This window comes from Alosa pseudoharengus, unplaced genomic scaffold, assembly GCF_046254945.1.
Source record: "Alosa pseudoharengus isolate Yale_2024_CS ecotype anadromous, Long Island Sound unplaced genomic scaffold, YU_APseudo_1.1 YU_APseudo_1.1_scf_7, whole genome shotgun sequence".
NCBI lineage: Eukaryota > Metazoa > Chordata > Actinopteri > Clupeiformes > Clupeidae > Alosa > Alosa pseudoharengus.
This window is the reverse complement of record NW_027468859.1, coordinates 20,260,766-20,283,278: the sequence shown is the minus strand read 5'-3', so window position 1 is coordinate 20,283,278 and position 22,513 is coordinate 20,260,766. Positions and strand designations below refer to the sequence as shown.

The 22,513-nt window shown below is 40.8% G+C and overlaps 2 protein-coding genes across 3 annotated transcripts; one reads left to right on the top strand and one right to left on the bottom strand.

Moving 5' to 3' along the window:
* Nucleotides 1-5,710: 5,710 nt before the first annotated feature.
* katna1 (katanin p60 (ATPase containing) subunit A 1) lies at nt 5,711-17,099 on the top strand. 2 transcript variants are annotated; one of them, XM_076273096.1, is made up of 11 exons: nt 5,711-5,869; nt 6,367-6,529; nt 6,634-6,776; nt 7,381-7,564; nt 7,971-8,086; nt 8,590-8,695; nt 8,837-8,995; nt 9,366-9,492; nt 9,715-9,846; nt 10,384-10,510; nt 16,087-17,099. In XM_076273096.1, the coding sequence occupies exons 2-11, from the start codon at nt 6,368-6,370 to the stop codon at nt 16,283-16,285; spliced, it is 1,455 nt and encodes a 484-aa protein (XP_076129211.1). In that variant the 5' UTR covers nt 5,711-5,869; nt 6,367; the 3' UTR covers nt 16,286-17,099. The 2 variants fall into 2 exon arrangements, with proteins under 2 accessions (XP_076129211.1, XP_076129212.1); XM_076273097.1 differs by lacking the exon at nt 5,711-5,869 and adding an exon at nt 5,917-6,019.
* Nucleotides 17,100-17,165: 66 nt separating this feature from the next.
* Nucleotides 17,166-22,473, bottom strand: ginm1 (glycoprotein integral membrane 1). Its single transcript, XM_076273098.1, has 8 exons — nt 22,336-22,473; nt 21,860-21,922; nt 21,645-21,741; nt 21,368-21,525; nt 20,884-21,043; nt 20,368-20,576; nt 19,734-19,897; nt 17,166-19,008 (listed from the first exon to the last, which is right to left on the bottom strand). Exons 1-8 carry the CDS (start codon nt 22,414-22,416, stop codon nt 18,858-18,860), a joined length of 1,083 nt encoding a protein of 360 aa, XP_076129213.1. The 5' UTR covers nt 22,417-22,473; the 3' UTR covers nt 17,166-18,857.
* Between the last annotated feature and the right edge of the window lie 40 nt (nt 22,474-22,513).

Sequence of the window (22,513 nt, the reverse complement as noted above, 5' to 3'; positions counted from 1 at the left end):
TGCTGTGGTAAGATGGATGTGCAGAAAGAAAAAGGGTATAGGCTATAATTAATAAGGGACATTCAGACACGCATTTTCACTTACAGATCTTGAAGGGGGCGGGGGGGTATTCTTATTCTTGAATCTCAACATTGAGTCATACGCAGGGGCGTCGCTAGCTACATTCGGGGCTAGAGCCCAGAACTTAGAGACCTTTTTGTTCGGGGGTTTCTCCCCTCGAGAGATTTTAGAAAATCGGGCTGATGAACATGCAATTTTAACCTACTTTGAGAATGAGAAGGAAGGCCAATTGTAATGACTCACGTCACGGCATCCTGAATATTTTGATGTTTAAAGACCGTGTAAGGAGAACGTCTCTTCTGTCAAAGTGCACCACATACAACACCCAAAATATGACATTAAAATAGCCTGTAGAATAAACATCGTCATGCACCTCTGTCAAGTGCACAGGTGTGAGCGTTCGTCTCGGGATAAACATTTGGACGTCATCCCCTTCAATTAATGGGCTATGGGTGCCTTGAAAGCAGGGCTCGAATTACGTGGGAGCCAGAGGGAGCCGAGCTCCCATAGAGTGAGGACTGGCTCCCATGAAAGCAACAAAGTCAAAAACCTGAGGGGGTCTCTCATATCTGAAGGTGTCTGGCATTGTAATTTAATATTAAACAACCGCTCATTATCCATCCCTGTGCAATCTCTTACCATTAAAGACGTTAAATTAAAATATAGGCTACTACGGGACGTAGACCTACACTACGCTCTTGAACGCAGCATGACACTTCACCACCACCACTAGACTATATGAGCAAACCGTATCGATTTGACAGCACTCGCAAATCTGAAGAAGTCACCCTGCTTTGATGTGAGTGTTTTGTCTATTTGCATAGGCGTCCATTGGGCTAGCCTACGTGGTTTGATAAGCTGAAAATTCCTGTTTGCTGTTGAACTTGCGCTTCACCTATATTCTATGTTGATTGACAAAGCCATAAATTATGGCCCATAATGTAGCCTACAATGATTGTGTTGTCTGATGATCTCCTCTGCCATTCAGAGCTCCGGAAAGTTCCCAGCTATTTTGAAACACCTGTTAGCAATCTCTGATGTCGGAATATTACCCGACAATATCTCAGTGCAAACTCCAAAATTGTTCGTCTATTAATTTTTCACGGTTCAACACATTAGCCTACTAGAACACAGTTTGGCTGGCTTTATTCATTTCTGCCAGTTATTGCTTTTTCCCCTGTGTATAAGTTACACTACATGCATTATTGTGTTTGACACTGAGGATAGCCTATCTGAGACGGTGGTCTGGTTTAAATGAGTTACGTTGTGAAATTGAGAATGGCACAGACTAAATCGTTTAGTCTATTTCTTTGTATTGTGAAATTGAAATGAGATATGGACTATTACAATCAATAACATGTTGAAATTAATTAAAAGTAATCAATTTCTATGAAAAATCTATGTCTGTTGTGTGCGTGTGTCAAGGTAAATCCTAGGCCTACCGTGCGCATACTGTACTGCGCAAAAGCGCCACTTGCGCCTAGGCTATTTCATTGTATCGCCTTGTTAGGCTATGCGCGGGGTGTGCCAACTTTTTTATGAGATAGAGAGACCCCCTTAAAGACAAAAAGATAATTCGAGCCCTGCTTCAAAGCAATGCATTTGGGTTGTGTAGGCTATCACGAACTTTTGCCCAAAGAAAAAGTTCCATTCTGTCAAAATCAACAACATGCATTGCTTGGAAGCCCCCTCAAACGAGGTCAGGTTTACCATATTTACTGCGCATGTGATTCAATAGTAAATCACGATATATTGAAACTGAGCTGATCGAAATGTCCTCCTGGGTTGCGGGAGATGATGACACACTGTGAGTTTCCACTTCTTGTCCATGCTCTGCCCTTTTTTTCTCTTAAGAAACTTCTAATATCCATTTGTCCTTCTGTACACTAATTTCGCTAAGGCTAGTTAGTAGAAGCACGAAACAGCAATGCGTAATAGCGTAGAGGAGAATTGAAATTGCAACATTTTGCAACAAATTATTCTAAACCTGCCCAGATCACGTCAGATTTTCTTGCGCTGCTGTTAATGCACACAATGGACACAAACACAAAAGTCTCTTTTACGGGGCTATTTATTTCATCATTTACGATTAGAGTTTTTGTTGTTGGCCCATAGATCCGGGGCTATCCCCAGAGGATCCGGGGCTATAGCCCCGAATGCCCAGGTCTAACGACGCCACTGGTCATATGGAAGCCATCTTTTAAAGAACACCTATTGTGCCATCTCAGAATGTTTATTCTTGAATAAAAATAACTAATAGGAACTAATAGGATATTTGCCAGACTTTTAAACTGTTTATGTTTGTTTGTTTTTTTCCATGCATTTTTTTAGTCAGGTTCAGGCCTTGTCACACTAAAACATATCCTATAAAAGAATGGACATGCAAGCAGTTTTGATTTCACAGGCAGAGAAATGGCCATTAAATTGACTGATGTCAGGCCCCACCAGCCCTAACTGCCATAGGTGTAACAGAGCCCGTCTCCTAGATGTTGAGTCTCAGGCTGAATCGTGATTGGCTGAGGTCACCGGATTTTTCACTCGTTGAGGTCACTCGTTACACCTATGGCAGTTAGGGCTGGTGGGGCCTGACATCAGTCAATTTAATGGCCATTTCTCTGCCTGTGAAATCAAAACTGCTTGCATGTCCATTCTTTTATAGGATATGTTTTAGTGTGACAAGGCCTGAACCTGACTAAAAAAATGCATGGAAAAAAACAAACAAACATAAACAGTTTAAAATCAAATCATTCAATGAGAGGACTTACCCTCGATCAATTTCAACATTACATTGGTCAAATGAGGTCACAGCCTTTGAACTTTAAATGTGCAAGGCATATTTTTTATGTAGGCCTAGTGTTTTATGTAAACGAGACAGGCCATGACAAAAGCTTAGGGACAGGTGTAAATTCCCATTTATTTCTAGAATTTATGTTTAATTTCATGTTTTTTAGTATATTGATGTGAAGTATAACAACATACATTTATATTTAAAGTTTTTTAAACAAAACAAAACAACAAAACTAAAAATAAGGAAAGAAAACATCTGTGAGCCTAATGAATTACATATCCTTACAAAACTCCTAGATAACAATCTAGTCCGTTTGGATTATACAAGTTTCATTCATTGAAACAATCCCAGGACAGGAAATGTAGCCTACGTTTGTAGTGGAATGTCCCATGACATGGTTGATTCCCTAGACGTAAGCCTACTTTGTGAAATCATTATGACCATCATTCACATCCTCCTCACACATTATTAATTTTTCAGCTTATGAGTGTTCTTTCTCTCTGCTGCACCATGTGACTCTGGATGCCAATGTTCTTTCTTTCAGTAGCTCCTGGATCCTAAACTCTGCAAAGTCAATCTCATTCCGTCTGAAGATCTAACCAGTGTGAGCGGTTTCGAATTAACTCAAATTTTCGAATTTAACTCAAGGAAACACTGATGTAGAGATTGGCGAGCCTAAAAACACACACAGTTGTTGGATCATATCATTATGATTTACTGATTTTTGGTGTATTTTTTTTCTTTTATGACCTTGACTTCATTTTTGTCATGCCTTAAAAACCCACTTTGCTCTGGTGTATTCAGTAGTAGAAAATATGACGACTATCTTCTTTGATCCCATTTCCCACATATATATTTTTGGTTATGATCAGATAAGCTAAGAAAGGTTATGTGACTCATGCTTAATCAGAGCATGGTAATTTCCCTTCTAGACTAATAAGAGCTAGAGCCACAGTCTACGAGACTAACCAGAACCGTATAATGGAACAATACTGACCCCTTGTGGTCAATTTTGGGTGACTCCAGCCTCCATAGATACAGTATGTCAGTATATATATATATATATATATATATATATATATATATATCCAACCTCTAGCTCTTTTGAGCATCTAGTCTTTATTTGAAAGCTGTCTCTGAATTAGTGTTATATCTGGTCAATTTAAGGAGTCAGATAAGAGTATTAAATAGTTTTTTAAAACCCCTTACCTGCCATGTAGGCTATGCCAAAAGCTTTAAGCATTGGTGACAGTATATTAAATTTGAAATAATTTTCCCTCAAATCTGCAGAATTGGTTAATTGGTAAATTAACGCTCCTCAGATTTACCATCCCGAGCGGCCTATTCAGACACAAGGACCAAAAACTCAAATCGGCAATGTCATGTCATAGCGACAGGCACAATAGAATTCATAAAACATTACAATAAAAGTAATATTGTACTAATGCAGTAATAAGTAGCCTGCATGCCACAGTGAATATGCTAGTCTGAAGACATAGATTTGAGATGGCTTTGAAAGTCCGCAAAGGATCCACAAAGGCTGATGTGATGGGACAGTGTGAATTCCAGAGCCTCAGTAGAGGCACAGAATGTGCCTTCTCTTATGGTGTTGAAGTTCATGTTTGGTAGTCTGAGTAGACCTGCTGAGGAGGATTGCAGTGAGTGAGCAGAGGTGTTGTTCTCCAGGAGGTCAGTAAGGAGGAGCATGTTTGGGGCCTTCGATGAGAAGCAGAATTTTAAATGGGATTTGATATGCAAGAGTATGCCAGTGAAGCCAAGCTGGATGAGGTGTTATATGGCTTGTGGATCTGAGTGTAATGATCCTTGATGCAGAGTTTTGGATTAATTGGGTAGGTTATTCAGGGCAGGGGGAAATGGGGGAAGTGCAGATAAAGATAAGGGCATTGAAATACAAAACCTCTATTTTCTCAACTTTAGACATGTCTAACAGGCTACTCTTGATTGGCCATACATCAGCTTCATATGTTCATATTAGCCAATATAGAGAGGTGAAGGTCCATTATACAAGCCATGCCTGGATAGGCTAATTAGGGCAATTAACATAAAAATTATTAAGATTAGCATAATTGGTTAAAAAGAAGCCATTTTGAGATCAGACTGAGTGAGATGCTAATGTCTGGCCTGTGCCAGACTCTTGGTGATTCTGTCCAAAGGTCATCAAGAGTGGAATTTATTCAGTAGGAACAAAAGTCTACTGCTAACTTTTTTATGGCAAAAATAGGATACAAAGGTACAAATGCAATGTGACTACCCCAGGGTCACATCATGGGCTTATTAGGGTTTAGACATAGGCTGTCACAGTATTCAAAAAGCTCAAAAAGTATTTTAGCATTCTGAGGGATTTCAAGAGAAACTGAAATTCAATTTAAAGTATTTTCAAATTTGGTTTGGTTTTAATAGGATGTGTTTGTGCATTAAAAAATGCATTTTATTTATGCATTTTATATTTGTTGTGATGAGCAAAACAGAAGAATTTTTTTTGTAAACATGTAGGCCTAGTAGCCTACTCAGCAAGTGATATAGTTACTCAGATCAACCCCAAACAACCAAAAACAGCATTATATTCATAACAGACTAGATTTATAGATGATCCATATCACATAAGGCACAGTTTAGGCTATTATCCATAATTATTTTGACAGCAATGCAATTTTGTGTAGCCTACCACTTTGAACTGTGTTTATTTGATTTTGTTGGAAATGCTAAATGTATCCGGCAATAACCATGTTTTCTACCGAGGTATGTCAAAGTCGTTAATTAAGTAATTTCAGAGGAATTCTCCTCTGGGAGAGCATTTATTTCTGATGCGAACTGTTATCCAACAGGATGTGACGCCCGCTTTGCCTTCAAACCTCCAGAAGCGGGTGCAGTTCCAGCAAGACGTAGACGCTGGAGGACAAAAGTTCAGTTATTGTGTAAATTAGTGAAGGAAACATTTTAGATGAAACTGCATGCGTCCTGAAAGACTTAAACTAGTAGTGTTTTGCGATACAATCAAAAGTAAGTTATTAAATTCATTTACTTCCGTTAACAAACTACTGCTCGGGTTTCCACGTTAACGTTAGCATTCCATGATGGTTTTCCCGGTTGCTTCCGCGTATTGCGTTGTGTAGCTTTGACAAGCAACAGGTCGAAAGGCAGCTAAGTAAAGTAAGTTATTGGGGTTTGTGTTTTTGCGGTTAGTTATTGTCTGAAATGCCGTTTTAATTTCCAACCAGGCTAGCCCCAAAACTTTGTTAGCGAGGGAGCTAAGATTGTCGAACAAAACAAGCTAGATGAAAGCAGTGTATGATGACGTCGACTACATCATTTGTGTGCAGCCCATAAAGTTGGCTAATTATCCAGTTAGTAAACTAAATAAGTTGAACTCTTACTTAAACATAATTACAGAGCTGTGCACAGGCATACTCAGACTTAAAATGTAGTTCATTCGATGCTAATGTTTGTTGTCTGTAACCAAACTAACCTCAGAAACTGCTCTCTCTCTGCCTTACCAGAATGAGTTTATTCGAGATAAGTGAAAACGTCAAGCTTGCACGGGAGTATGCCTTGTTGGGAAATTACAGCTCTGCTGCTGTGTGTTATCAAGGAGTCCTCGAGCAAATCAAGAAGTACCTTTTCTCTGTTCGGGATACAGCATTGCAGCAAAAATGGCAACAGGTGATGTCCTTGATATTGGCCTTCTTCCACATATCCCGATTTGAATACATCAGTCATAGCCGTATGAGTAGCCTATATGAAGTTGTGTGATCTTTTTTGTACAGGTTTGGCAAGAAATCAACGAAGAAAGCAAACATGTGCGTGACATCATGAATACTTTAGAGAGCTTTCAACTGGACACTGCCCCCCCGAAGCCCACTAACGCTAATCAAGATAATGATATCTGGCCAGTGCAAGTGGAGAGAAGGTTGGTGAAAACGATCATGCAAGCAGACAAAGCATCTCAAAAATAACTTGGGAAAAGTTTGCCTAGTTTGTATTATGACTTGAAAATGTTTGCCTAGTTTGTACTTGGCTTGATCTTTGCTGATTACTGAATATTGAGACACTTGTTGAATTTGAAAACACAACAGTATTCACACATGCCTTGTGTGCAGGAAAATGCCTAAGAATTCTATTCTAAATGCCCTTTGGACCATCAATCCGACTTCAGAGGAGAGGCCTCAGTCTGAGAATGTTTTTGTCTGACGGAAATGCCCTCTGAAGGCTGAGTCATATGAGAAGGATTACTACTGGTGGTCCTTGTTGCTCTCTCTCTCTCTCTCTCTCTCTCTCTCTCTCTCTCTCTCTCTTGCTGTTGCTCTTTGATTTTTTTTTTGTTGTTCTCTGTAGAGTTGATACAATTGAGAGGGAAAGGATCTGGTTTGATCCTTAACAATACTTTATTACATAATTTGACCACCTTGAAGGGCATTTTGTAAGACCAGTTGAACTTTCAATTGTAATGATTGAAAGAGTAATTTTGTTGTTGTTTTTTTGTTTTTTTCCCCCTCGTGCCCTAACCGCTAAAGGTCCTCCCCCTGTCCTGTGAGGAGGGCGCCAGCACCGTACAAGGACAACAAGCAGCACAACAAGCGCCTGAGTGCGGGGCCCCGGGCGCAGCACCACCAGCTACCGAGGGGGGCCAATGGCGACCGGCCCAAGGCAGCCAAAGGGAAGGAGAAGAAGGACAACGCCAAGGTCAAAGACGACAAGGTGCTTTTAAGTGCTTTGTGTCATGTACTAGGTACTGGTCTTCAGGACAGGTGCTAGCCTTAGGGTTGCATGGTGCTACTGTTTAAGTGTTTTTCATTTTATGTGTTTATTTTTTTTATGTCACTTCTCAACCTTAGAGATCGATCTTTTACTGTTTGATACGATTATCCATGGACGCCATGATGCAATGGCGACTCCTGATACACACCCTCGCTCACTCAAAAGAGGGTTTTGCCCCCGTGTTGACCAAATATTCCTTTGTCAGTGCAAATATCCAAAGTGAAAAACCTGTTTGTCCAGTTTTGCCACCGGGAACAGAGCTCTGTGACAGGCAAACAAATAAGCAAGCATCCTGTTTCTTTCCCTGCAGAACAAACCAATAAGCATCCTGTTCTTTTCTCCGCAGAACAAATCGGACGTCTCTGAAACGGAGGTGAAGAAGTTTGACAGGGGAGGTGAAGACAAAGATCTGGTGGACACTCTGGAAAGAGACATAATATCTCAAAACCCCAATGTTAAATGGTATAGTGCTCCACAACAGAACATACAGGGTTCCCACGGGTCATGGAATTTTTGGAATATTATGAAATTTTGGAAAGTCTATTCCAGACATGGAAAGTCAGGGAAATTTTTGGGGACAAAGTCATGGAATATCAGGGAATTTTGTTGTAGCAGTTTAAAATTTACTTGCCAAAATATATTAATACTTAATACTTAGTTCAATGAATATTTCCATTCAGAATTGTTGTGTATCTGGTTATTAGCTTTACTGCTTGCTTGAGTAGTTGTGATTAGTCTAACTTTGTTTATTCAATTTATTGTTTATTCAATTTATTAATCTTCCGCTCTTAAAAAAGTAAAAGATTCTTGAACACTATGCGACTGTTCGGAAATCTTTGGTCTGTATATATTGTACCCTTCATTATATAGTAGGTCATGGAAATTCAGTTTTATTTTGTCAGGGAAAAGTCATGGAATTTAAAAATGTAACTGTAAATTAAAAACGCACTAAAACGTATCTGCAGGGATGATATTGCAGACTTGGAGGAAGCTAAGAAGCTTTTAAAAGAAGCTGTTGTCCTGCCCATGTGGATGCCTGAATTTTTCAAAGGAATCAGGAGGCCATGGAAGGTACAGACCCAGCTCACGTTGATCATTTGTTAAACCCTTTCAGTAATGATGGCTAAGTAGTATATGCATGCACAACATGGTATGGTAATGGTACCATACTTTGTCCTGTTATGTACCCCCCCCCCCCCCCTCCTCTCCAAGGGAGTGCTGATGGTTGGGCCTCCAGGGACAGGCAAAACACTGCTGGCCAAAGCAGTGGCCACTGAATGCAGAACCACCTTTTTCAACGTCTCCTCATCCACCCTCACCTCCAAGTACAGAGGAGAATCGGAGAAACTGGTGCGCCTGCTGTTTGAGATGGTAAGTGGACAGCCTCTCTCTGTCTTACTTCCAGTTTCATCCTGTGCTACTAGTGCTGTCAGACTCTGCACTTTGGTCTGGAATATATTGCTCAAACATGATGTAGCTGTCTACGAACAAGTCAGCTTTTATAACAGTATGGTTGTAGGATTTAGTCTCTTCACTTGGACACTGTTTAATAAAGTATGAAATCAACCCTTATTATATAGTATATCAACCCTTGAATTTCCCCTTGGGGATCAATAAAGTATCTGTCTGTCTGTCTGTCTGTCTAATGACCAATATACAGTGCTGGAAACCATCCATGACAACTACTACCATGACAAATAGCTGACCAAGTGACTCCTGTGTTTTTTCCCCCTACTCACAGGCTCGGTTCTATGCCCCCACCACCATATTTATAGATGAGATTGACTCGATATGCAGCCGTAGAGGAACGTCGGAAGAGCATGAAGCCAGCCGGAGGGTGAAGGCCGAACTCCTGGTCCAGATGGATGGTAGAGAAGCTACCAATACTTGGCCATCATTTAAGGATCTTTATCTTTGAACAGAACAGAAAAGAAAACGTTAAATGACGGATCAATTATTGTACTAATGTTACATTTTGACAGAATGAATTTATAGACACAGTTGACTTAATCATCATATACGTACAGAACACTGTGGCAGCTTTACACTAATAGAAAGGTGAACAATTACGATACGCCTTGGTTTTGCAGGTGTTGGTGGTACTATGGAATATGACCCTTCCAAAATGGTGATGGTGCTGGCTGCAACTAACTTCCCGTGGGACATTGATGAAGCTCTTCGTCGCCGCTTGGAGAAGAGGATCTACATCCCTTTGCCCTCAGGTACAGATCTACACTGTAGTGTCTGTACACTACATGCAGTAGAACTTTTTTCGCATTGTGGTGGGGACGCAGGCACCCACAGTGGCATTTTGGATGGTCACTCGAAATCGCCACTTGTGTGTGTGTGTATTTAATTATATAGCACACTAGCTGTTTGGCATTTTGTAGCTTTCTGAAGTGAATGCAACATTTACACCCCCTTTTAGCATTTTGTAGCTTTCCAAAATGAGTGCAACATTTACATATTACTGTATTTTTGCACTGTATTACTGTTTTTTGACTATTAGCACATATAAAGCACAAGTAACGATTAACTAAGAGTTGATCACAATGATGAAAACAAAGCTGATGAATGTTAATTCAGTCCTTGCAGAGTTGCTGTGCCAAATGTGTGCTTTGTACAGCAGTAAGACTGAGGATTAATTTGTGTAATTCCAATGGCATTGTTGCTTAGTCCCATGCTAATGTTTTGCATGGCTTTGATCAACTTGGTAGGTTAGTAATTACGCAACATCACTTTTATGTGTGTGCCCTCAGCCAAGGGAAGAGTAGACCTGCTAAAGATTAATCTGAAGGAGCTGGAGCTTGCTAATGACGTGGACATGGGTAAGATCGCCGAGCAGATGGAGGGCTACTCCGGAGCAGATATCACTAATGTGTGCAGGTGAGGCTCTTTTTTTTTCCCTCATGAATAAACTGGCCCTACGTGAAGAAAGGGTAGCGTGCAGACTGGCGCTCAGTGGTCTAAGGGGTTAGGCTGGCAGCTGTAAGATCACTGGCTCAAGTCCCAGATGATGACTTGATGTTGCATGGCGTGCCAAGACACATCATCTGCATTGTCAGTCCACCCAGCTGTAAAATAAGTAGTATAAGTATATATACTCTTTTGATCCCGCGAGGGAAATTTGGTCTCTGCATTTATCCCAATCTGTGAATTAGTGAAACACACTCAGCACACAGTGAGGTGAAGCACACACTAATCCCGACGCAGTGAGCTGCCTGCAACAACAGCGGCGCTCGGGGAGCAGTGAGGGGTTAGGTGCCTTGCTCAAGGTTCAAACCGGCAACTCTCCGGTTACAAGTCCGAAGCACTAACCAGTAGGCCACGGCTGCCCCCAATTACCCCAATAAAAATAGCACCATGGAAACCGGACATAAGCGCCGGTCCAATTTCCCGCCACGGCTAGGAAAGGATTAACTAACGTGAAGTACTGTTACTTTGAATTTATTCTTGCGAAATAGCTGCACCTGCAGTATAATTTATCAAGGTCTACAGTAGGGATGCACCGATCTAATTTTTTCAGTCTTGATACCGATGCCTGAGCTTTGTGTATCGGTCGATACGCGATACCATTGTTGAATAAATAAACTGTATACCTCACCATGTGGAAGAGACTTAAGGCATCAGGCTTGACTTACACGTTACTTTCCATAACTAAACATTTCTTTCCTAACACAAAATGTAACAAAATAACACTTAAGAATAAATGTAATGAATTGTTGTTATTATAAAATAAACAGTTGTGCACCAGCAGCAACTTGGAGCAGCATTCAAATTCAAGTTCAGTTATTACCAAATAATACATCTAAGAAGCAAACATAAAACACACAAATACATACAATATTTTTCTCCCACCAAAAAACAGCTTTGTTCAGATAAAAATCCCATGCTAGTGATGTACATTGAAATGGCTTACACCACTAATCACTCGCTAAACCCCTCTATTTACTGTAAGAACGCTCGTAAAATGATATATATATATATATATATAGCCTCGGAAACATATAGACGTCGAGCTATATCCTCACTTGAAGGAGCTTGTGTGGACAAATAGGGTGAAGAGTTAAATGGCAATGATGTTATTACATAGTCGTTAATCTGACTCCATTTGATTAATAATTTGTATCACCAATCAATTACCAAGTAACTAGTTTATCAGCTATGGAGGAGAATGGCATGGCACACTACGAGAATTGAAGATATACTATTGGTAGGCAAATGAACGATTTAATAGGCATTCAGTCTTAAAGGTAGATGTAACCAATATCACTTCAGTCGAATGTTCAAGTAAACTCACATGGTCTACTGTAGCAAAGTAGCAAATGGTAACAAAGGAAACTTAACCAATTCACAGAGGTGAACTTGACAAGTTAAAGATAACAGATACACCAGATAAAGAGAGAGAGAGAGAGAGAGAGAGAGACAGACAGACAGACAGACAGACAGACAGACAGACAGACAGACAGACAGACAGACAGACAGACAGACAGACAGACAGACAGACAGACAGACAGACAGACAGACAGACAGACAGACAGACAGACAGACAGACAGACAGACAGACAGACAGACAGACAGACAGACAGACAGACAGACAGACAGACAGACAGACAGACAGACAGACAGACAGACAGACAGACAGACAGACAGACAGACAGACAGACAGACAGACAGACAGACAGACAGACAGACAGACAGACAGACAGACAGACAGACAGACAGACAGACAGACAGACAGACAGACAGACAGACAGACAGACAGACAGACAGACAGACAGACAGACAGACAGACAGACAGACAGACAGACAGACAGACAGACAGACAGACAGACAGACAGACAGACAGACAGACAGACAGACAGACAGACAGACAGACAGACAGACAGACAGACAGACAGACAGACAGACAGACAGACAGACAGACAGACAGACAGACAGACAGACAGACAGACAGACAGACAGACAAGACAGACAAGACAGACAGACAGACAAGGGCCTAGCTCAATAGGAGAGAGAAGAGGGAAGAGAAGAAGAGCCCCAAGATGGGAAAGAAGACAGAAGAGCCCTGGAGGACCAGAGCCTCCACTTTTATCATTCACTTGGGCCACCCCCGACTCATCAGAGCCTCCACTTTTATCATTCACTTGGGCCACCCCCGACTCATCAGAGTCTCTACCTTTATCATTCACTTGGGCCACCCCCGACTCATCAGAGCCTCCACTTTTATCATTCACTTGGGCCACCCCCGACTCATCAGAGCCTCCACCTTTATCATTCACTTGGGCCACCCCCGACTCATCAGAGCCTCCACTTTTATCATTCACTTGGGCCACCCCCGACTCATCAGAGCCTTTGTTGTCTGAGGTGGATGGGTGTGGCCCAGGTGGATATCATAACTTTATGCTACAGTTTAATTCTTAATCTACAACTATGCACAGATACATTCAATTGTACCAAAACCATAATCAGACGGTTGCCCACATTACAAGTATTAATTCAAGACCAAACATGAATGTATTATTCACAACACATATTTACAGAGCAATACTGTATGATAATGAGGTTGGCCTATCTCACCACAAGACAAGAGTAGGCCCAGGACTGAGTTATCTCTCAGTAGAGGGGCCAGAACAAGGAGCAAATGGTCACTTTATGCATTAGCGGGTGTTGGGGATCTTTGGCCATGGCCAGCTAAGACAATACAGATCAAACACAGGCATCCACACATGTAATTTGCAAAAAGGCATTCTTTAGAAATGCATAAGGTTTGGGCAAAAGACGGGCCTTACAGATCGCCCAGTTGACAGCGTGAGTCACTCATAAATTCACAGATGTCAAAACAAGACCCTTCGTCCATCTTCTCATTGTTGTTCATAGTGTCCGAAGGAGAATCTCAGATCTGTGCCATGCATTTGCCATTAGTTATCCAGGTTTCCAGTCACAAGTCCTTTAGCTGTCACACCCTCTGGGTGAGAATGTCTTTGTCTTCTGTGTAAAGGTGACCTGGGGAGTTGAGCAGACCCTGGCAATGGCTCAAATCCATAACTGGGATTTTGAAATCAGACATATAATATCATAGCTTTGACATAACATCTCGTTATATTGTGGGCGAACAGCAACAGTCTTATTTTCTAAGAGTTGGGATAGGGAGAGACAGGAAAAAGAAAAGATAGGGGAAAGAGTAGAACAGGCAAAAACAATATGCAAATTCTGGAATAAAAGAAATAAAACACGTTTCTGGTGTTTCTCAGTTTGAAAAGGTTGTTACATAAAATAAATAATTTCTTGTTGATGAAAACATCAAAATTCAAACCCAAAAGAAAGTCAAATAAATCAAAAGGAAAGGCAAATTAGTCTGTTTTTTCATGTATCTTACTCCCAACAATCCAAATTCCTCAATTTGTGGCGTTAATGTTAAGAAAATTCACTTGAATGTGTGTGTATGTATATGTGCTTTATCACTTCTGGACATTACAATCATAATCCTGTCGGGACTGTTAAGAATTAATATTTGAAAATTTCTCCTGTCAGTTGTAAGGAATAATTTTACTACTTAGGTTATCTGTACAGTCTAGGTGCTTTGAAAACACAAAAAACCTACAGAGTCTATTGCTCTATACAGGAGCATACAACAAACCTAGTACATAAAATTGAGTGATCATTTAAATGTTAGCACTATGTGTCTGCCACACACCCAGTCAGCCATGTGTGGACGCCCTCTTGGCAGACTATTGGGCATAACATTTAAATAGAAGGCTAGTATAATCATGGAAATATCTGTTTCCGAACGAGTCTTGCACAACATGGTCTGGAATCTCATCAGTAGCATTTCTCACATCAGAAAAAGTTTGCAAAGATGTTGACACATCAGAATTATCAGAGGCTTCATTTGTGTTAACAGCAGCATCATCGTCTCTCATATCAGAAAAATCAGTGTTTCGTCTGTGTTAACAGCAACATTTTTCACATCCGCAGGCATTTTCACTAAACTGCGAAGTCTTTCAATTTCCTCTATTTTCTTTGTAAACTGCAAATATATAATGCCTTCCATAAGTTGAAACCGTTCTTGTATTAGCTGATACACTTCAGTGCAAAACCACCACTTATATATCTCATTTTCGCTATTGTCAATTGAGATGCCTTTACTTTGTAACTTTTGTAGTGTGCCATCTACTCTTTTCTTCCATGCATGGAGTAGAGCAAATCTCACCTACATGTCCATAATTGTCCATGTTCATTTTTTCGTTTAATGGAGAGAGCTAAGTCATGTTTTTGATGAAATTTTACGCAAGACTAGCCACGTGTTGGCTGTGAAATAACAATCAGCAATCCGTAACGTGTTTCCAAAGAATTATCTCTCTATGAAATACTGTTCAATCATAGGCCATATAGGCCTAGGCTCCAACCCCAACACCTTTTAGCAATATTCCTTAGTTCAGGGACGGGTTACATCTCAATATATGTAGGCTACCGTTTAACTAGGATTCACACCTTAATTGCTTAGGTATCTGATTAAGCAGATTCCTTACTAGAAATATAACCTCAGGAAAACAACATTGCTATATGGTTTTGAGAATATCGGATCATCTACTCACCAAATTAAGCATCCAGAACTTTAGGTCATCACATTAAATCGATCACGGAAAGGGGTCACCACTGTAAGAAGCTCATAAATGATATATATATAACCTCAGAAACATAGAGACGTCGAGCTATATCCTCACTTCAAGGAGCTTGTGTGGACAAGTAGGGTGAAGAGTTAAATGGCAATGATGTTATTACATACTCGTTAATCTGACTCCATTTGATTAATAATTTGTATCACCAATCAATTACCAAGTAACTAGTTTATCAGCTATGGAGGAGAATGGCATGGCACACTACGAGAATTGAAGTTGGGCCTTACATTACCAATAGTGGTGCAGTCCGGTTTCCCCACGAGAACCTAGGGAGTTCACACAGAGTTATAAATGAGAATGAATAATAAATGAGAAGTATTTCACAGCCAGTGTGAAAGTTTGCATTTCTTGATACCAGGCAAAGTGTATACAGATAAGAGATGAAATGACAATGTATTTGGTTTTCGAGTATTTTGTATTGAACATCATGCATTTCATGTATTGCCTAAAAATGCAATAAAAATGCACGAAGATTGTAATTAATCTATGGCACATGGTGGTATATGTAGCCTAATGACAAACACCAAAAGTAGTAGTGGCAGGAAATGGCTAGTTGCGCGTTGCGTGCGTGCATGCCACGGCTCAGTCCAAGAAATTGAAGTAAATAGATCGGCCCATGGATCTGCTAAATTTTCCGATCCCCAATCCAGCTATTTTGTCAATATCGGGGCTGATATCCGATCTAAATATCGGATCAGTGCACCTCTACAGTAAGTGTACAGGCTCCCCACTACTAATGTGATTCAGAACTGTAAAAAAGTGTGTTCCCTCTGCAACCAGGGATGCGTCACTGATGGCCATGAGGCGCCGGATCGAGGGCCTGACGCCCGAGGAGATCAGGAACATCTCCCGCGACGAGATGCACATGCCCACCACCATGGAGGACTTCGAGGCAGCGCTCAGGAAGGTCTCCAAGTCTGTTTCGGTGTCCGACCTGGAGAAGTACGAGAAGTGGATTGCAGAGTTCGGGTCCTGCTAGTGGAATAGAAAGGGAGGCTCCTTTGTTGTGAAAACTGATCAGCCGCAAGTTAAAGGGGTTAGAGTGAACATGTCTCTAAGGGTTATGGGATTTACTCTACTCCCAACATACTACGTGAAGTTGAAAATACAGACTGGCAAGTCCCGTTCCATTGACAGACAAGACACTGAAGGTGATGCTATTTCTTTCATGGACTCATGGGCACTCATTGCCAGCATTGAAGAGTCTGTATTCTGATTTTGCTCTCCAGTAGCTTTTCAATTGTTGTTTTTGGCCAGATGTTTTGTGCAGCTGATCACCGAATGAAAACACTATTCGCAGCACTGCCATGTCAATGTTGAATACGTGGACACATTGCACTTCGACCCAATCATGTGATAAGCTATATGAAGTGATGTTGAGACTTGAGGGACGATAAGACAAAAATGTCCTTACCTTGACCAATGAGACCTCTTCTTTGGACAATGGGGAGCTATGCACATTCCATTATTATTCATTGGTTGATTTTGTCCGACACTGACCACAGAGCTAAGAGTCGTTATCTCTAACGTAGGAGCTCTTAACCAGCAAGGATGTTCTGCCAAAGCACTTGACAGCCAGCGGTCCACAACCTTTGGTTTTTATGCAGTGATATCGGGCTCAGTCAGTGCTTCAACTGCCTGATGATTGGTCTTCACTGTTGTGTGCACTAGACATTTTAAGCATCATTTGTCTTATATTATATAACGGAGCATTATTATGAAGACGTGGACAATCGTGATACACTAAGTAAAACTGAATTTGAATAAATTTAAACTTTGTAGAAGGAAACACACATTAGGGTTTTCTTTTTTATAAGTGCTGATACAGACAAGCGACACCATAAGAACAGGTCATCGTATTTTGGTAAACAATAGCAATTTATTTTATTGTACAGAGTTCAAGGTTGTGAAGTGTCATTAACCTTTATATGGAGAACACCAAAAAACATGCTAACATGCTTTCGTGGCATACATAAATACATTTATGGGTAAAGTAAACAAGGCACCATAGAAGCACAAATGAATCAGTCTGCTTATGGTTGTGAGTGGGATGACTTTACCCAGCACGTTCTTAAGGGGACTAGGCAGAAGAGCAGGTGCTATAAACTGCTGGATTTTGCACAATATTAAGCAGTGCCATTCACTGTCTGAAATCTATTGCAAAATAGAAAAGGGAATAGCCACACCTCTACCAAGGCCATTAGTTCACTCATGACAAAAAAAATACCCTCTCACAAAGTTAAAGTAAGTTTCGTGAAAATCGGTCTCAACGTCTTTGTGTAATGTCCACTGACAGGAGAGCAAATGACAGGAGAGGTAATGAAAACACAACACCCCCCCCCCCCCCCTTGGAGGAGGTAATAATTAGGTTCATTGTTCAAACCAACACTGATGCCAGTAATGCAATAAGCAGACATAACCTACAGCAAAGATTCTAAAGCGCTCTGCTGTATAGTCTTTGACCTGGAGCCTTCTATACATCATTGGTCGATGCTGTGATTGCAGTGAGTAAGTGCTCCATTGGATAGCTTGCGGTTCATACGCCAGCGAGATGCAACTACTGCGATAATTACTTCTTTTTACATGTACAGCCACTGTATTTTTTTTTAAAGGAAAAAAAAACATCCAGTACGTAACAGACAACAAAAAAATAAAGCAGCAGACATAACAGTAGTCTGAGTAAGAGCCCCTTTTAAGCTTTAGCATTGAAAAAAAAAAAGTATTTAACAATCCCTCACATTTCCTTACACCTCACACAATGCAAAAGGTTTTGGAATCAAGATGATTCATAGCTTTAAATTATGAACTAAACTAAGCCATTTTTTGTTTTATTTACAGCTGAAATGTGACAATTGGTGATAACTATGTAAAATGCTTCTCATGATTTCGAAATAGACATGCACACATCTCATTACAGTTACTTCTCATACCACCATGAATCTTGTTACACAATAATTCCTAGGAATTGGGAATTCAGCAATGCATGTTAAAAACACAAATATATCAAGTTAAAGGTGGGGGAACCAGATTTAGCCATTTCATGGCTAAGATGCGACTCTAGTTCACTAAAAGAACGGTATTCAATACTTATTTATCAGCTGTAACTATAAACGACATCGATCTTAGCAGGTGCGGAAAAGTAACAATCATTAGATACATCCCACCCTTCTTAGAATTTACAAAGTGTTTTAAATAGGTTATTTTGAGTGTTATATTATCATTCCAAGTCGTGTCATAACAAAGGACCACAATTCCTGGTAACAAAATCAATGAGGAAAATGTTGATCTATACATGTGTTTTTTAAAGTGCTACAACAAAGTCATTGGTTTCCCTTAGCTCTGCGTTTCCCCATCTTGTTGCCGAACTCCAAGCCGTGTATGAGAGAGAAAGAATGGACTTAGCCTTGGCTCAATCTCTTTGAGTTCAGCCAAGTATGGTTTGGGAAAGACCCCAAACCATGCAGAGCTGTGGTGTTGGCCAACAGAATTGGGAAACGCTGGCTTACCCGAACGAATGCCGCTTGGCCTCATGGGCAGATCCACAGCTGTCCCTATGCCTGCTGTTTCTCTTGGTCTCCAGCTCCATTCCCCTCGCCCTCGCCCTCCTCCTCCTCCTCCTCCAGCTCTACTTCAATGTTCTCTAGCAGGGTGCACTTCTCATCCTCGGGCATCAGTGTGGCAGGATTCAGATGGAACACCCCCCTAAAGTCACGCACAAAAGAAGGAATAAGTCAGGAATGTTTGGCTTATCCTGACACAGAAAATAAAATTCATACAAATATCATTAGCCATAAGCTTGATTATAATATTGACTACTGAACCAATATCAACAGTGATGGTATTCTGTACTTGTTCACTCACAACACATCAGCCATAATGGTCCTTATGTGTTTCACCGTTAAATCTCAAGTTGTTCTTGGTAAATTCCCATAATTATTTGCCTAGCGAATCTTCACCAAGGTTTTTGTGGTGGTGACCATTACAACACACAGCCCTGAGTCCTGACTGCTAAATATTCCTTGCTCCCCTTTCGCACCAAAAAATAGTGGTAGGTGGAAAACCTCCACCTTCTTCTTCCCCTTTGACTAGTACTTATGATGGGGTCATAAGACATAAGAAACTCTTATCCTAACCCTAACTTGTTATGACAAAACAGAAGCGTTGTCATAAACGTTTGACTTGTTTATGACACGTTCATGACAGTGTCATGTCACTATGTCGATACTGTCAAGTAAAGTGTAACCGAAACTCTCATCCCTAGTATTAGTATTGACAATGCAGTAGTAATTCTTAGCTAAGGTCTCCTCTGCACTGTAGCTTGAATGTTACTCTCTTCTGTAAGTCGATTTGAATAAAGGTATCTGCTAAATGTAAATGTAAAACCACACTGTGATGAACAAGACGGACAGACAGACAGAGGGACTCACGGGTGCTCGCAGGTGGGGAAGATCAGGTCCAGGACACGCACGATGACTGCCGAGCCCACCACGCCTACCACCACCACCCACATGACCAGGAAGAAGACGGGCAGGGACTCGGCCCAGAAGTGCCGCAGACGCTCTCGCAGTTGCTCCACCCACTCACACATGGCCTGGGGACATAAACAGACACAAAACATGACTTGGCAGAAACAAGAAAGGATGACTGGGCTTAAACAAACCAGCAGATGATGATTACGCACAGCAAATTTGCAGAGGAAATGCGGTTATGAAAAGCAAATGCATTATTGGACAAGCATGATGAGAATGAAGCAAGAGGGGTCATAAGACAACAAATGAGTGGGCAAACACTTCAACTGAATATAGATTATTCATCCCCAGAGGGAAATTATTAATATAATATAATATATATTTAATTATGAATATAATAATAATTAATAATTAAAAATCATTTTATTTAATTTATTTATTCCAATACATTTACAGTTCATATATGAACATGCTGTTACCAGTGATGTTCAAAGGTAGTGTTGCATGTGTGCAAAGGAGCAACAGTGAGTATTATATTATGGTTATGGTATCCAGCACATGCTTTTGACCAAAGCGACTTTGAAAAGCTTACATTATACGAGGACATGGACGCCCGGAGAGATGACTCTGGCAGCAGGTAATCGGATATAGCCTCCTTTTCCTCACTGTCATACAGCAGGTCAGGGTCCATGCGCAGTGGGGTCTCGGGGAGCTTGCCCGGGGCGGCGGTCTCCTCCTGGGTGGTCTCAGCGTGCTTAAACGGATAGTGGCTAGTGGTGTGCAGCACGATCTGGTCCTCCACTGAGCAGGGGCGGGGTGATCATGGGCAGATAGACACATGCTTCAACAGTATGGTATTGCTAACTATTATAGGTATGAGAGAGGGGGGTGATGAGAGTTCATTCTTATTCTGCATGTAAAGATCTATGTGGAATCCTTTTATTTTTAATCTGGTACAATATTAGTAATAAGTATGCCTGAGATATTACTCCAAAAGGCTATATTATCAAAACATTGTCTCTGAAATTCACACACACTTGCTTAAGCTGAAATGACTATCTTGAAAGCTGACTTTCTCAATGAATGACAGGAATAGTGTGCTGCTCACCTTTCTTATTAATGGGAGGATTAGTCAAGACAATATCATTTTCTCTTGATATCCAGAAGAGTTTGTTCTTGGACATTGGGTATATGCTGATGAACTGTGTCAGGGACTCCACATTTTCATTCACCATTAGTTTTACTTCGCACACATCTTGCTGTTGAACCTGCAGAAATGTCATGGAATAAAATGACAGTGAAGATGCATTGCAGCACAAAACAAAATTAAACTAAATCTAAAAAAAAAACTAAATCAGTAAACACAATTATCATCAGTCTTAATATGTCTTCAACTGTGCTGCTGAACTTTCCAGTTACTTATTTTCTGCTCCTCGTCAACAGACATCACTATTTTTTATTATGGAAGACAATGTAGGTCCGTGTATCGATTATCAGTTCAGCTACCATCTTTCAGCGGTGATTTCCCAAGGTCATGTTAGGTATATGCCACATTTCTATATTAATAAACCGTATATTCGGTAGAATCTTACCCCTTTCCCTTCTAACTCGATGACTTCCTCATTGAGCACCAAAACCAACACATCTTCCCCACCATCACTCCTCAGATGCAACTGGTCCACAAGGACCCGCATTACACAGGACGTGTAAAGACCCGAGGCATTCGTGGTGCGGCTATTGTTGCTGTCCACTGATAGAGAAATAGAAACAATGTCAAGATTGCCGTAGCTGTCTATGACACGACATAAAGGCAACAGTGATCAGTTAGACCAAGTAGGCTACATGACAAATGAGGTTAACATTACTTACAAAGTAAAGCTTGACAGGGTAGCCTAGTTACATCCGACGCCACAGGAATTTCGTTAATGTAACTCTGGTTGGCTACGAAAGTAAAGTTCAAACTAATCTGGAAAGAAAACAGGTCAGATTAGTTTAGATACACTGTGTAAAGTTTATACAGCCACAGTACATCCCAATAAGATTGCGACGACACCGATTATATGGCGATGGCGCGTCATACTTACTTGTAGATTTTGGGTACTTTCATTGTGCTCACCAGCTGTTGTAACGTTGAGCAAAATATGTTCCTGTTAGACAAACAATAGCATGTTCAACGTTAAGTTCTTTACAGCATTTGTTGTTTGTTATAAACCTAGCTGACATTGGCTAGGGACTGTGCTAATTAATGGCTAAAGTAAGCCAGCTGGCTACCTGACAAAATCCTTGATAAATCAGCATGACTCTCAAATGACACTTGTTTGACTCATACATTTGTGTTATTCTCTATGTTACATGTAATTAAACGCGTTACATACTAGATGTGCAGATGGCAATGACCTGCATGCATTATCTTGCTCGCTAGCTGGCTAACGTTACGTTACCGCTATCTTCCAACAATAACGTTAGCAGCTACCGCTGGCTGGCTACCGTCGAGCTAACGTTAATGCGAATGAGATCTCAGAGTAACACGCTAACATAACATATTTTACGAATTTCTTACCGAATTGAATTGTGTAAGAGCTCCTTTGGTCAAATACGACAATGAAAGTAAAAAGAAAACTGATGTTATTTGGGGCGCCATCTTGATTCTAAGTTGTTGCGTGCCTTCAACGCACTCTAGTGCGTGTTCACGTGGGTCGTGTGTTCTGCCCATGGAGGGTTCTGCCAGTAGCCTAGAA